The sequence below is a fragment of the Haliotis rufescens genome, unplaced genomic scaffold (genome assembly GCF_023055435.1).
Source record: "Haliotis rufescens isolate VD_foot unplaced genomic scaffold, xgHalRufe1.0.p SCAF_7, whole genome shotgun sequence".
Lineage (NCBI taxonomy): Eukaryota > Metazoa > Mollusca > Gastropoda > Lepetellida > Haliotidae > Haliotis > Haliotis rufescens.
The window spans coordinates 39,865,981-39,881,681 of record NW_025964361.1 but is presented as its reverse complement, the minus strand read 5'-3'; the positions used below and the strand labels follow the sequence as shown (position 1 = coordinate 39,881,681).

The 15,701-nt window shown below is 40.0% G+C and overlaps 2 protein-coding genes across 5 annotated transcripts in view; one reads left to right on the top strand and one right to left on the bottom strand.

Annotated features, from left to right (window-relative positions):
* The window catches only part of LOC124144208 (inverted formin-2-like), a 57,546-nt gene extending 53,284 nt beyond the window's left edge, over positions 1-4,262 (top strand). Inside the window, exons 14-16 of the mRNA XM_046513503.2 lie at positions 67-231; positions 1,064-1,145; positions 1,971-4,262. Coding sequence (XP_046369459.2) covers positions 67-231; positions 1,064-1,145; positions 1,971-2,119 — 396 coding nt within the window. The 3' untranslated portion in view covers positions 2,120-4,262. The remainder of the gene's footprint in view (positions 1-66; positions 232-1,063; positions 1,146-1,970) is intronic.
* A 3,863-nt stretch (positions 4,263-8,125) lies between these two features.
* The window catches only part of LOC124144207 (tripartite motif-containing protein 2-like), a 70,846-nt gene continuing 63,270 nt past the window's right edge, over positions 8,126-15,701 (bottom strand). For all 4 annotated transcript variants that reach the window (XM_046513502.2, XM_046513501.2, XM_046513500.2 and 1 more), the window contains exon 3: positions 8,126-15,147. In XM_046513502.2, the coding sequence (XP_046369458.2) occupies positions 14,995-15,147 (153 nt within the window). In that variant the 3' untranslated portion in view covers positions 8,126-14,994. The remainder of the gene's footprint in view (positions 15,148-15,701) is intronic.

Sequence of the window (15,701 nt, the reverse complement as noted above, 5' to 3'; positions counted from 1 at the left end):
GTTTAGTCTGTGCATTCTGCTGATGAAGAAACAACTAACGAACCCCATTCTTTCCGTGTTGCACAGGAGTCCGATTCGGACCTGGGTGATGTGGAAGAGGGCTTGGAACGCCTCACTAAACTATCAGGGAGGTTGGCCAACCACTTTTGTGAAAACGAAAAGACGTTTCACCTGGACGAATTCCTGGAATCCTTCCGCGAGTTCTGCGACATGGTCAAGCAGACGGAGCAGGTGGGTCACCACGGCTGAATTGTCCTTAAACATGTTACACAGCCTCATCTAACTGGGGATGCTTTAAGGTTTTCTTTCTGAATTGACCGCCTCCATGGTCTTGTGGTAGAGCGTCCGCCCGGAGAGCGGAAGGTCCAGGGTTCGATCCCGGGCCGCGTCATACAAAAAGACGTTAAAAGATTGTACTTGTTGTTACCCTGTCTGGCGCTCGGCATTAAGGGGCTAAAACAAGGACTGGTCGGCTCGGAGTCAGTATACTGTGTCTGAGTGGGGTATTCATGTTCAACTGCGGCATGGTATCTCAGTGAGCTAGCACTATAAATCGGCATCAGTCCGGACTAGTACAAGCAGCCACACACACACATACACGTGCATGCACGTCGCTATATAAGTGCAATAATCTTGGACGCGACGTTAAACCCAATTTCACCTCACCTCACCTCACCTCTTTCTGAATTTGGACATCCCGGGGACATCATGTTGTTTACATCTCCATTATAGCCCTGGGATGGTGTTTTGACTCGTTGACCAGCCTTGTCAAAGGTAAAGGTCATCCTCGAGTATTATAATTTGAGGAAGTTCGTTTTATTCATAACCCAAGAAGGATAATATGTCAATGAAACTTGGAACATGTCAACCTTGGGATGGGGCCGCGATGTGAAAACCTTCTTCGGGGCTGATGTGTTCGCTCATCTCCCAGGGTTCCTGCTCAAATTTTCGATGTACATTAAATATGGCCTCAATGATAGCCCTTTGCCATGATGTACTGCAGTGTTTAAAGAAGCGGCATAAAATCCTTCTCTCTCCCTCACTTCTATGCTTATTTATACAGGAGCTGGAGACGAGGAAGTTGCAGGCAGAGAGGGCGGAGAAGAGGAAGAAGGCTCAGCAGGATCTGGTCGACAGAAGGAGAAGTGGGTTCACGTTGTCCTTCAATAAATTCTTTCTTATTATTTTTTCATTAATCAGAAAATAATCTTCGACTGAATACTATGTACAACTACTTGTCTTGCCTTTGCACGTGTTTGTGACGGGTGCCACAAGTGGGGTTGGATACGCCCACCTGTTCGCAAACCCCTGGTATCATCACTGTTTGATTGTGATTCATAAACACATGCTCATGATGAGGTTGGAATTAACTCTGCTTTTTTCTGAGATTTTTTGTGATAATGGAAATGATTATGTTGCTTGTATTCTCATTATTTCTGCGAAATAAGATCGGCAAGAGAGGCGTCATAGTACAAAGTTATAGCATGTTAAGACACGCAAAATAATACTGGAAGTAGCTCGAGATTGTTCATTGACATAATATCCATTGATTTATACCAGAGAAAATCGGAGAAAAATATCTTTTTTTGAGTCCATGTTTTGTTTCATTTGACCCCATTCGGATTCCAGGGCAGAATAAGTCTGAGTACCCTTTTCATATCATAAGAGTCGACTACAATGGGAAGCGGCTGGTCACAATGTGTGACTGATTGTCATTGTTCATGTTGTCAACCACGTGTTCCGGGCTTAAACTCATATACGCAGAAATATTAACTCATTCACTCCCCGTTGCATTTGTGATAGTCATCCTCATCCATTAGTACATATTCTTCCATTTTTTAAAAAATCTCATTTGACATGACATAAAATCCTGAAAGTCATTTATTCCTTCAACGTTTTATTTTCCTGTTACACGTCAAAATGTACCCATCTTGTTTGTGTTGTTAAAATGTCAAACTTGAATCTTGCAGGTGGTACACGGGATGGTTCAGTGGATGAGAAGAAGAAGATTGTTGACAATCTTGTTAACGAAATCAGACGCGGCAAAGTGCTTAGGAGGTTGTCCCTCAAACGTAAAACCAATATGGCGATCACGGCCATGGAGACAAGCCATTTGTAGCAGAATCTATATCCCCGTCTGTGTGTCTGTTGGGTCACCACGTGACATCTGATTATTACCTTATACGGGAAGACACTACCACGTGCCGGGACCAGACATGAATCTGTCTATTCAAAACAAAAGGGATGTGATCTCGAATGTCTCTATTCGAAAACGACATGGTTCTTGTGAGCTGCAAGTACGACAATCATTTCCGGGTCACGTGTGAACATGATTTCCGTCTGTGTGTCCCTCATCATCGCCATTTTTTCGGCGTGAGCCTTTTTGGATACAACGACGCTACCGATTCTACCAAAAACCTGTAGGTGTGTCTTTCAGCAACCAGCGATAGACACGCGGCCTCTAGTCCGTTAGTCCAAGACTAGTGAAAATCTTCAGGGACTAGTTGATTTCTCCGAAGATCTTTTATGTTACATTTAGTACTAGTCCAAAATGAGCTGGAGACTAGTTGGATTTGAATGTCGACCCCTGGCAAGACGTCGAGGATACGCTTCTGGAAAGAACTCATAAGACAGCCAGATACAAAAGAACGGCCGCGCTCATCGAAAATCTGCTTCTCTTGTGATTATGATAACGTCGATGTCTGTCTTTAAGTGTCCGTTACTTCAATCTGCCCATCGATATTATGTTTACAATGCTTGTTCATCAATGAGTTTCATAATAATAATAATAATATTTTTTAATAATAATAATAATGATTATAATCCATTTATATTGTGCTGCCCTAAATACATAAGCATGGTCTCAGCGCTTATACCTTATAACACTGGTCACTGGATCAGTATACACTCAATATCCATTCTCAGCTCCCCTGGGAGTAATCATAAGATCGCGATTATCATGGACACGCAATATTAATGGTCGTTGACGTCAGATCTTCACATAGGGTACTCAGCATTAATAGAATACAATTGGGGATTGCCGTAGAATGATGGTGTTGATGTCACGTCTCTCTGCCCGCCACACGTGTCAGTATTCAACGTCTTGACCATGACGCGGAATAATAGTGTACTCAAAATAAAGATACAGTTGCTTGGCGATATATCGAACTTGTATTGCCTAATCATAATCTCAAACGATCTATATGAATACCGCATTTCGGATTATACATATTACTAAAGATATGAATAAATTCGCAGGATGGATTCAGGATGGACTTTATAGGGCATACCAATGATGTGAAAAAAATTAGAAATGTGTATGTTATTTGAATATTTCTCAAAATTTCTCTAATTTTATAGATGTACATGAACTTGGGTTCAATAGAAACGCTAAAACCCTAGCGTATGTCAATAAAGCGACGTTAACTTTCCGTGGACCATCCTCGATGTATCTCCATTCTAGCAGGATACATACCCTTGTACCTGGGCTTTGTTAAGCAACAAATGATAAAATATAAATATCACATCTCTTTGCTATAAATGAAATGTTAACATATTTTGAATGATTTATTTTGTTATTTTTAAATGCAATTTAAGAATTTTGGACTATTTTAAAATCTATGAAAATGCTCTCACATAAACATAGCTAACCTGTGTATAAAAAGTTTCTAAGTTCTTGTGTAAGCATGAGTGTCTTCTAGTGATGATAGCCCAAAGACTATGCATGTGTATTAAGACGTCCCGTGTGCATTTGTATGTTTTAGTCGCAAAACCCTTGCAAATATTGTGTTGTCAGAAGAGTATGATATTAACGTAGTTCGTAGCTGTCGTTAGCATTCGTGACCTCTCGTGCCATTCCGGAACAAGCCGAATTGTCTTTGCAGGTTACGGAAAGAGGCGACATGGAACGAATGTAGCGTTTGATGTTTAAAAATATTTACGTATACCAACCAATCAGTGGAATTGTTCTTATGTGCACAAAGTTTCCAAGTGGCTTCCAGTTTATTCTATTTTAAGCTGTTTTTATTTTATGGCTTGTGTAAATATTTGCTGATATGCAACTGTCTCATTCGGAATACATCGGTATTTTCGTCGGCCTGGTGTATATGGTGGTAGCCGATGTTCTGAATGTGTCCGTCTCCGCCAACTGTGATGTATGTGTGGTAATGAGCACGTGATGTTGATGACGTATGCTTGGTAAACTTGTGAATCTCTATTGACTGCAATATGTACAGATTGTGTTATTAAACATTTTATTTCTCTTTAGTTAGTTGTTTGGAAATTACTTTAGGGTTTGTTATCCAGGAATTTAACATAGCTTTGTGAGAAATGAATACTAAATTGATATTCATGGGAGTAGAGAAAGTAATATTTTCCGGAAAGTGTCTCTACACTTTTGACACAATTACATAACTATATAATAGGTGCCGCAATTCGCTGTGAAGACTTGAATCGGCAACCTATCAGGCTTTCACTTTTAAAATTCCATGTGTTTAAACACCTGACTCAGCACTTACTCAGACTTGAATATGTATACAACCATCTCCGTGGTCTGATGGACAGAACGTCTGCTCGGAGAGCGGAAGGTCGGTGGTTCGATACACGACCAAGTCATATAAAAAGGCGTTAAAAGATGGTACTTGTTATAACCCTGCCTGGCGCTCGTCATAAAACAATAGCAGCATAAAAAAGGACAGGTCGGCTCGAAGTCAGTATCCTTGTTCAAGGGGGCGGTCGGGTAGCCAAGTGGTTAAAGTGGTTCGCTCGTCACGCCGAAGACCCGGGTTCGATTCCTGACATTGGTACAATGTGTGAAGTCCATTTCTGGTGTCCCCCGCCGTAATATTGCTGGAATATTGCTAAAAGCGGCGTAAAACCTCACCTCACTTGTTCAAGTACGTATGGACTAGCTCTATAAAACCCGACAAAAGTCCGGACACGTTGAAGCACACACACACACACACACACACACACACATACACACAGACGTGCGTGCACGTGATATAAGTGCAATAATCATGAACGCCACGTCAATCCCATTTCACCTCACCTATTATGTGTACACGTGGAACATCAAGCACCTCAAGCAAAATGTTTCGATATGAAATGGCAATCTTTAAAAATTGCTTCCTGTAATTATTTTATGACGAAACATTTGTTTTGGGTTACAAAGTGACATACGTATATTTAACGTGATACAGAAGCCGAAATAGATTATGCAACGACGTATGTGTAACTATTCCATGGCAATAGGTATTTGACAGCCCGTGTTGTTACTTCCTGGGGCGGTCGGTTAGTGGTTAAAGCGTTCGCTCGTCACGCCGAAGACCCAGGTTCGATTCCCGACATGGGTACAATCTGTGAATCCCATTTCTGGTGTCCTCCGCCTTGATATTGCTGGAATATTTCTAAAAGCGGCGTAAAACCATACTCACTCAGTCACTCGCTCTATTACTTCTTCTACTATTTCGCATCATATGACCTTGCGACCATCTCGAGGACAAACTTGTCATTATCGTGTTATAACCATTTATTACCCATAGTATTAGAAATAACCGAGTTCATAAAAATCGCATACGCACTCGTGCAAATATCACTTTATGCGCACCAGTGTAATGTTTACGTTATCCGACAGTATTGTTGACGGTTTTCGAAATTTATTGTGGTAAGGTAGGAATGACGTCACACTAGAAACGACGCCATAGTTGAAGATTGTAAACAATACACTTGTGGGTTGGGAGTGATATATGCACTAGTGTACATACGATTCTACGGTTATTTTTAACCTTATGGGTAATAAATAGAGCTTATTATACGAACATGTGTGTCATACTGATTTGCGAAACTCGTGTAAGAATTGACAAATTACCCTCGGGAAAGACAAGGATTCTGACACCCGTTTCGTAAAATCACAAGTTGATGTGTGGAAGATACACAAATCGTAGGTCTAAAATGGATTTGTGGGACTGTGCCCTAGGTGTACGTATGGAGCCAGGCTCCACTGTCTGCATGTTTGTTGTGTTGTATGAAGTGACTTTGTGTTGAGAGTGCCCGTATTTGGAATCGGCGCTTCGGCGTGACGACCGAACACTTCAACCACATTGTCAAAGCTACCCCACAGCTCCTGTTATTTTTCTGGTGTCATCGTTGGATTGATCATTGACATACAACGCAGAAGATTACAGTTTTGTTTAAATTACTTTGTTCCGTTCCACAAAGCCGTTTACGGGCAACAACTGTCGTAACATACATTCTGTAGTCAAGGAGTGCAAATACATCTTCCTGCTTTAACATAGACTAAAGATCACCTCAGCGCTAAGATTGGTCTGTGAAACAGTCGAGCACAAAGCGATCTTAGTGCTACGATTGTCGTAAGCCTGTGTTAAAGTATGAGAGGTGCGATCATCTTAGCGCTAAGATCGCTTTGTGGAACGGGGCCCAGGGCCAACTTGCACAAAGCGATCTTAGCGCTCCATGTATTGTAAGGCTATGTTAAAGTACGGGAGTTACGATCATCTTAGCGCTAAGATCGCTTTGTGCAAGTGGGCCCAGGATTCCATAGAAGTGATACTTATGGACTTCGTGGTACAACTCGCTGTTTCTCGATTTAATTTGTTTGTTGTTGACGCCGCATTGTAAATTATCGAGATAAACCAATGATCGATAATGTGTGTTTGTGTGTTTGTTTCAAGCAGCGCTGTGTTCAACGGAATTGTGCCCTGCCTGTTATAATCGAGTCTGGACCAGACAATCCAATGATCGACATCATGATCATCGTTCTACGAATACGGTGACAGGCATCAACCAAGTCAGCGAGCCTGACCACCCGATCCCGTTAGTCGCCTCTTACGACCTGTATGGGTTGCTGGTGCCAGTTGTAACACGGTTCCCCACGGGGCCTGTTTTTCATTTTATGACGGTACAGTGTGCAAACCACCAATCAATAGTGCACAATGTATTTAAGTATGCGTGTTTGCGAAAGTTAGATATGGCGTATCTACCTCCATTTCCATCGACCTTTCAAAGACTTGTTTCTTGTTTACCTGTTTACATATATCGATTCTTCCTTTACATAGTGGTTAAGTGCTTATTAATAGCATTGTCTATAGACGATGTTTAGTGAAGAAAGGTGCGGCGTTAAACAAACTAACAAAGTGAAGAAAGCATCTTTCAAATCCTATTTTGAGGCATATAAATAACACTGGTCACTCGGTGACTTGGTTGGTGCATGTCATCGTATCACTATTGCGTGGATCGATGCTCATGATGTCAATCACTGGACTCGAGACTCTATAAGTTACAGACCGCCGTCATATAGCTGGAATATTGCTGAGTGCGGCGATAAACAAGCAAACAAACTAAATGACACTCGAATGGTGAATGCAGTAGATTTTACGAATGCTTCTCTGCATGTCTGGACACCAGTAATGCTACAGGAGGTTGTTCAAGTGGCCACAGCTGTACTGAAGGCGATTGTTACATTGAAAGTGCACACACAAGTGTATACATTTTCTTGATGTTGCCTTTGTTATTTGGCCATTCTACAACCATGATAAAGTGTAACTTAGGAAAAGCAATACACAGTATTTCCAAATAATGTGTTGGTCAAAAGACCAAAACAGAAATGAGTGAGTGAGTGAGTATGGTTTTACGCCGCTTTTAGCAATATTCCAGCAATATCACGGCGGGGGACACCAGAAATGGGCTTCGCGCATTGTACCCATGTCGGGAATCGAACCCGGGTCTTTGGCGTGACGAGCGAACGCTTTAACCACTAGGGAAAAAAACCCAGAAATGAGCTCACATGACATGACATCGTTGCTGCCAACAATGAAAACAATTCATGGTGAACCCTGAGCACACAACTTCATAAAATATAATATTCATGATACCTAACATTTCTTTTTCATTGTTTTTTTTCATTTTGCAGATTCATATAACTAGTTTGAACTGGGTTTTTTTTGTCAAAAGAGAAAAATATTTTGTTTCATATTATGTTAACTTTACCCCATTAAGAGGTACCATGTCTGGCACAGCTGTATTGTTGGGTCTCATTCAACAAACCTCTTTGGCAATCCTTCAACAATATTCATTTTGTTCCTGCATAAACAAACACAACACGATGTAGCATCAATGGGTTAATTTAATCAGCAATGCAACATTGTGCAGATATCTTCACTGGCAATCACACGATCATCTTGTTACCATGACAACAGTAAATACAAGTCAAGCATAGGTACATTCAGTTTCAGACATATTGAGTACTTAACATGTGTATATGGCACAGAATATACATAATATCATTTACAGAGGTAATATGAAATAAATGTTTCAAAAATGGAATGATTCAAGTGTTTTGCAGAATAGCAACAGTGTGGGAAACCTATTGATAAATATCCATATTCAGGGCTAGTAACCTTGACAGCAAAGGCATAAACATGAATAGCTATTCAGTGTCTGTCTTTTACCTAGGACCAAAAAGAAATGTTGTTTTCTAACATTCGGCAATACATCTATGTAAGCAAAATACTGACCAGATAAAATAAGAGACAAATGTCATTTTTTACTCAAAGCATGATTTTTGTGATAAACCTTCACTTCAGTACATGCAATATGTTGTTTTTCTATGCTGAACAATCAGACTGTTTTCAACCTGTTCAAGAAATTCAAACATTTTTTTGAACGCTTCTTCAAACTATTTCATTCATATCACAGGGTGTGAGAGCTGCAACACCAAACATCATAGCCAAGAAAATGGGGGGTTTGATGTCACAACCAGACAATCGGCACTGCAAAGGGATGCAACTCTGCCGAGCAATCACTGAACCACCCATGCCTCCAGTCTAAAACAGATCGGACTGATTCTTGCGTCCATTTGTTTGAAATTTTTTATCTTTTACTTAAAGTTTGATAATGAATGTTTTTGGTATGAGTATGGAAACAAACTGACCTCAAAAACTAATTTCATAGATTATTTATCTCAGTCAAAGCTGGGAATTTGGAACAATGAATTCATCCAACTTTTTAAATGTGTGGAAGGTAGCAGATGTTAACTAAATAAAGTCAGTCCCAGTGTTCATAACACTGACTTAACACATATACAGTAGACACATCATGCACGCCTACATCAACAAGGCCTTACATTCATTAGTTTAGATTTACGGATCCTACGACTTCAAAAATATATAAATACAGAAAAAAAAAAATCAGAATGACAAGGTGTGTTTATACTGCCAAAAGTAAAGATTACTTTGACAATAAAATTCATCCAGGGAATTATTATAGGACTGAAACAACATTTTTCCAAAATAACTTGACATTTTTTTAAATGACCTGACATTTCCAAATAAAACTTTAAGATGAATAAAAAAAAAGATTCTGGACAATGAATTGTTAAGTTTATTTATTTCCAACCTACAAGACATTTTTTCAAAATCCGTAAACCAAGTGCACAAAAATCTGGCTCATCCCGTTGACATGCATCTCAGCACAAGCCTCAAAGGTACTCCTCCTTGCATATATGCCATCATAGCTTGACATGTTTCACATACACTTGAACATTCAACAGACCATTCAACAGGACACTCAGCAAGACTGTATCACAATTCAGCATGGTCAGTCAAAACACATCGCTAGAAACCCAGGTCTCTTGTCAGTGCATTCGTCACCACTCGCCCCTTTCCGTAACCTGCAAGAAGATATTCGGCTTGTCCCGGAATAACACGAGTTGGTCACGAATGCTTGTCAGTGCTGGTTCGTGCTCATACATGGCCCGACTTACACCGATATACAACCCACACGTGGACAACACCTATTGTATAAATCCATCTTCCGTCAAAAGTCGATGAAATAATCATATATAGTGCTTGCCTAATACTGTATCTATTTTGGGGGTTGAACAAAGATTTTTCAGCCATGAAGATACTAAAAATATCACAGATACAAAAAAGAAGTCCTTTTTCAAGGCCTTGCTTAGTTACAAATAGCCAAAGTAGTTTGTAAAATGAAAATCACAATATATTTCATTTTTAGCTGTAAAATAATATGTTCGTGACCCAACACGATTCTATTTCCAGTGACCCTCCCCAATAATCCAGTCACATGACCTGTCCATCCTGATAAATGAGAAATCTGTTGTGGTTAAATTTGACTCACTTTTTCATGGTCATCCCCTAAGTTGGTAATTTTATGACTATTTTCCAGTGTTGTGATTGTGCCAAAACTTGACCACATTGCTACGACCACTGTATCAAAAATGAATAACTAAATTGGACTCAATTGATTCGCAAAACCTCCCCCAATTTCCATATCTATTAACTGAATCCTCCCTCTGAGCAAGTCATAATTGTCAGCCCCCCACCCCCCTATCATGCTCATGCCTCCCCCCTATAATAAATGAATGGTCCCTTTAATGAGTGACATGTGGGACTCATTATCTCACACTAGACTATACTTAAGAAGTACCAGATCCTAGATTGCTGTCTAGATCTGCTTGGCTTAAATACGGTCAACAGAGTCTACAATGGTGGGCTGAATCACAGGCACTTGGCACAAATACATGTGTATCAATTACTAAAATACTTTAGGAGCAATTTGAATGTACAAATGTTAGTGCTAGTGCTTGGAAAGTGTGTTTCCTGCATGGGCTGATGGAAGCAAACATACTGTTGTCTTTGGTAATTTGTATATTTCTAAACTCAAAATTAACTACAGTATAAGATAACACTTGCAGAAAAAAATCTGATCTTTTTCATTATAAATAGATATAGACTGTTCTGTTCCCATTCCAGCATTGTGTCATTACTCACTGAAGCACTAGTAAAATGCCAATACTTACCGAATTAGATAGTTTATGAAGAGTTTGTTTGTGTGTTTATTTGTTGTTTTACGTCGCACTCAGCAATATTCCAGCCATATGACGGAGATCTGTAAATAATCAAGTTTGGACCAGACAAACAGTGATTGACATCATGAGCATCGATCCATGCAATTGGGATACGATGTCATGCATCAACCAAGTCAGCGAGCCGGACCACGTTAGTCGCCTCTTGTGACGAGCATACACAGCACAATAAAGAAACTTGTGAATCTGGTAACCTGTCTGCATTAGTGTATCACTGATGAGATATGCTTTCTGATGACTTCATAATTTTGAAAACAACAACATTCACCCTATACAAGAACTGAAGAAGGTATGTCCCATATTCTGTGTGATGAAAGCCTTCATACAACTATCAGGCAGATGTGATGAAATCTGTATGGTAGCACTGGCTAATTCATAACAAGAATGAACCATTTATTATGAATGTGGCCTTCCAAGCAACCTCCTCAATACACACTTGTATTTAGCATGGCTTTCGGAAGCATATCTAATAAAGTTGTTAAACTCGTGACAGGTCTTCAATTAAGAGTTATCTCCCTTGTTCCATCCTGCCATTGCATCATACATTGAGGCTGACAGGCGTCAGAAGTGATATGATCTGTGGGTGTTTTCTGTTCTGACATAAGAAACTGGCAAAACTACAAATCGACACTGAAACATTTTTGTGTTCTTTTTTCATTTTTGTCCGCATAGCTTTGTCGTTACAACATCGTTCATCAGAATCACTGGTAGCCTTAGGTATTGCGAAAGCACTGACAGGATTTCTCAACACATCCACACTTGTTGACAACAATGCATGTATACAATGTACAACAATGCATTTATACAATGTACACTAACATTTGTATACAGTGTAGAACAATGCTTGTATACAATGTACATCAATGCTTGCATACAAAGTATAACAATTTTTTCATACAATGTACATCAATGCTTGCATACAATGTACAACAATGCATTATACAATGTACATTAATGTTGGTATACAATGTACAACAATGCATTTATACAATGTACATTAATGTTTGTATACAATGTACAACAGTGCATTTATACAATGTACAACAATGCTTGTATACAAGGTATAACAACATATTAATACAATGTATGTTAATACTTGTATACAATGTACATCAATGCATTTATATAATGTACAACAATGCATTTATACCATATACAACAATGCATTTATACAATGTACAACAATGCATTCTATACAATGTACAACACCACTAGTATGCAATGGATAACAATGTATTTATACAATGTACATCAATGAATTAATGTATGCAATGTACAACGATGCATGTACACAAAGTACAATAAAGGAGTACACTAATATCATTATTTGCTGCAGATGAGAAGGAATTGCATCACACATTTGGCATCAGGCTGCAACAGTTCAAGAAGTACCCATTAAACTTTAGCCTTGTGAAATACACTGACACTGGCACTTACGCTGAATGTAGCTGAGCTGAATTAGAAAATGCTCATCATGGGGCCTTATTGGTATCAAATAGGGCCCTGATGATGTGCAAATGTACAAAGAGTAGTTTGAAGAAATGTCAAATTTCAAGATACATTTTTTTTTAATTTCCAAGGTTTTGCTGTAACAAGAAAAGCTATTTTGAAACATATTGAAACTTGAAGTTTCATCTTGACCCCATACCAACGATCGATCTAAGTGCTGCTAGTGTTTAAGTCTATGAATGGATCATATTGGAACAACAATTGTTTCGTGGAACAGCATCCACGGCCCAGTTTCACAAAGCCATATTGTCTTGCAGGGTTCCTGAAGAGATTTTACAGTGTTCCCGGAGATACTGTCTGGTACTGTCCTGGAGATACTGTCCCGGTACACTGTCATAAGATCCACCATCATCCGAGCACGAAGATCGCTGTGTGGAACTGGGGTCTGATTGAATGATTTGGTCCCAGTCACTGATACTATGAGGTCAAAGTAGGATTTCTGCAGTTGCAGAATTGAGATCCAAATTTCCAGCACTAGAAGTATTTGTCTTGATGCTAGTTAACCTGACATATTCACAAAGGTAAGATCAGTCTTTATGAAGAATATTATGTCATATCATATCATTGTCCAATTGGTATGAAGTCTGTATGCCCACAAGGCAATTGTAGCTCACACAGCTTTTAGATTACAAACAAAAGAATACAGGTTCATGAAGAGGTGGGGTGTTGCTGGAGATCATGTTTCCAGAGTGCTCTTGCAGGGTTCCCGAAGAGATCTTGCAGTGTTCCCGAAGATACCCTTAATTGTTCATGAAAAGATTCTGCAGAGTGCCTGGAGTGTTCCTGGGGAGATCCTAAGTGTTTCCTATTAGATCTGTTATATTCCCATAGTGATCCTACAGTGTTCCTGGGGAGATCTGCATTGTTCCCAAAGAGATCCTACAGTCATCCCTGGGAGACCCTTCAGTGTTCCAAAAGAGATCCTACAGTATTCCCAAAGAGATCCCACAGTGTTCCCAAAGAGATCCTTAAGTGTTCCCAAAGAGATCCTAAAGTGGTTCCTAGTAAATCTACGAGTCAAGAGAGAGAGGCTGCAGTGTCCCCAGAAAGATGCTAATACATGCTGGATCTGGTGGCTCCAGTCATCCAGGAATCTCTGGGACAGATGAGATAACCATCAGGTTCTGATGATGAGAACCTTGATGCACAACCACCACATAACAGGAGACCTGTGCCCTTGATCCTCAGAGCAACCTCAGGGCTATGACTATCTCATGTCTAGAATAAGTGTAGCTTGGTGACATCAAGACCCTCCAACAGTGCCTCAAGAGTAGGAAGATATGAATCATGTGGGATTACATTCTCATCCCAGTCTTGGCAAATAATGCATCATACAAGTCTATCAGTACACATGAAACAATATGTGGTGTTGGCAGCAGATTGGTCTTTATATGAAGCTTCTTCTGTGGTTTCATCACAACTCAAGTCTACAAGTCACCATATGCAGACTCACAGACCAGTCCTTCCAAACACTTCCATTCCTAAGCACATCCTCCAAGAACAATTCCTGTCACATCATCAAGTTCCAAAAGGTATCACATTGTTATAATGGTCATCCTTAGGTTACCACACAGATGCCAATTCAAACTGAGATACTGTTGTCAAGAACAGACTTGGTCATCTCTACTGTAAAAGGTCATCCGGCATCCTAAGGCTGTACCCAGATACACTTGCTACTGATATGATTACATATCTTGATAATAAGGCCATGATACATCCATGAAAACTTGACACTTGACATGGCTGCATTCCATCACAAGAAGAACTAGAGACTCAAACAAAACCTATTTAGTGAACCTGAGTCAATTAAACAATAGCATGATTACTCGTATATGTACTGCTGAAAAAGTATTTCTCAATTCCTGTTCTTACCATGTAGAATCACCTTGATTTGCTATGGATCTGACAGTTCATTCATACCATCGTACCAATTTCACTATCGATCTCACAGTACAGTCATAACAACTTACCAAATTTTGTGATGTGGAGAAAATTTGACCTTTAACTACAACCCTAGTGTGCATAAAGATGGCCTCATTTCTAGTAGTCCTTTCTGATTCCTATGATACCAGTTAGTTCCCAAGGCCCATATATTCACAAGAAAATCATTCTTTCCATAGAAAACATCCACACCATCTCCTGTGACAATCGTTTACAACATGAACAGCAACGAGACTTGGTAAGCTGGTTTCTGTCATCTGGCAGATCATACTGGATAGCCTTGCAGGTTTACACATATATCCTGCAATCTGGCACTGCACATTGGACATCAGGCATCAGCACTGCAGCTCAGTCATGATCTACAGTAGTCTGATACTTAACCAGGTCTGTAGGTTCAGTCACCTAACAGTCTGGCACAGCATGCTGGAAATCGTGTAGACCTTGATATATCTTCGGAGTCTGGTTCTGAACCAGGTCTGTAGGCTCAGTCACCTAACACAGTCTGGCACAGCATGGTGGAAAGCTTGTAGACCTTGACATATCTAGTGAGTCTGTTGGTGAATGTGATAGGCTAGAGCATCCCTACTGTTCTGTCAGATCTATGGTAGTCTGGCCTGGACCAGGTCTTGTTGGCCAGGGTCCTACTGGAGGTACTTGTACAGCTTGATGCAATGGTTGCCCGAGTCTGCAACAACAACCTGCCCATCGCTGGTGATGTCAAGACCCTGGGGACCGTACAGCGGGTCAGCTGAGGTGTTCACATAGGACAGGAAGGAGCCACAGCTGTCAAATACCTGAAATTAAATAATTATGATGATTGTTAATTACCATAGGGGAGTTCAACTTTGTTAACCTCAAATCCTCGACAATCATTGAGTGAGTTTGGTGTAACACCAGTCTGAATAGTATTTTAGGCATATCATCAGTTTGATGTAGCAGGAAAGCCCCAAGAGATGCATCTCATTTTGGTGAAACCCATGAGTGAGTGAGTGAGTGAGTGAGTGTGAGTGAGGTCCTTAACACATTATCAGGGTGAAGCTGTTTCCTGGAACGCCCAAGGGACATAACTGTGCACAAGTAACAGCAGTGCCATAGGAGACTGCATGGACCACCCATGACCCCTAGTATATATCAACCTATCATGGCTATCCATAACTAGAAACATAGGGAAACTAGACCATGTTGTCATGAAGGATAATGACAGCACCAAGTATCTAAATTGATACACATTAATAGAGTTTGATTTTGTATTTTCGTACCTAGTTAACAAAGGTCTAATCTTGTGTGTTTCATTTGCCATTGAAATAGCCAATGACAATAGTTCCAATGTTACCAAATGAAATGCAAT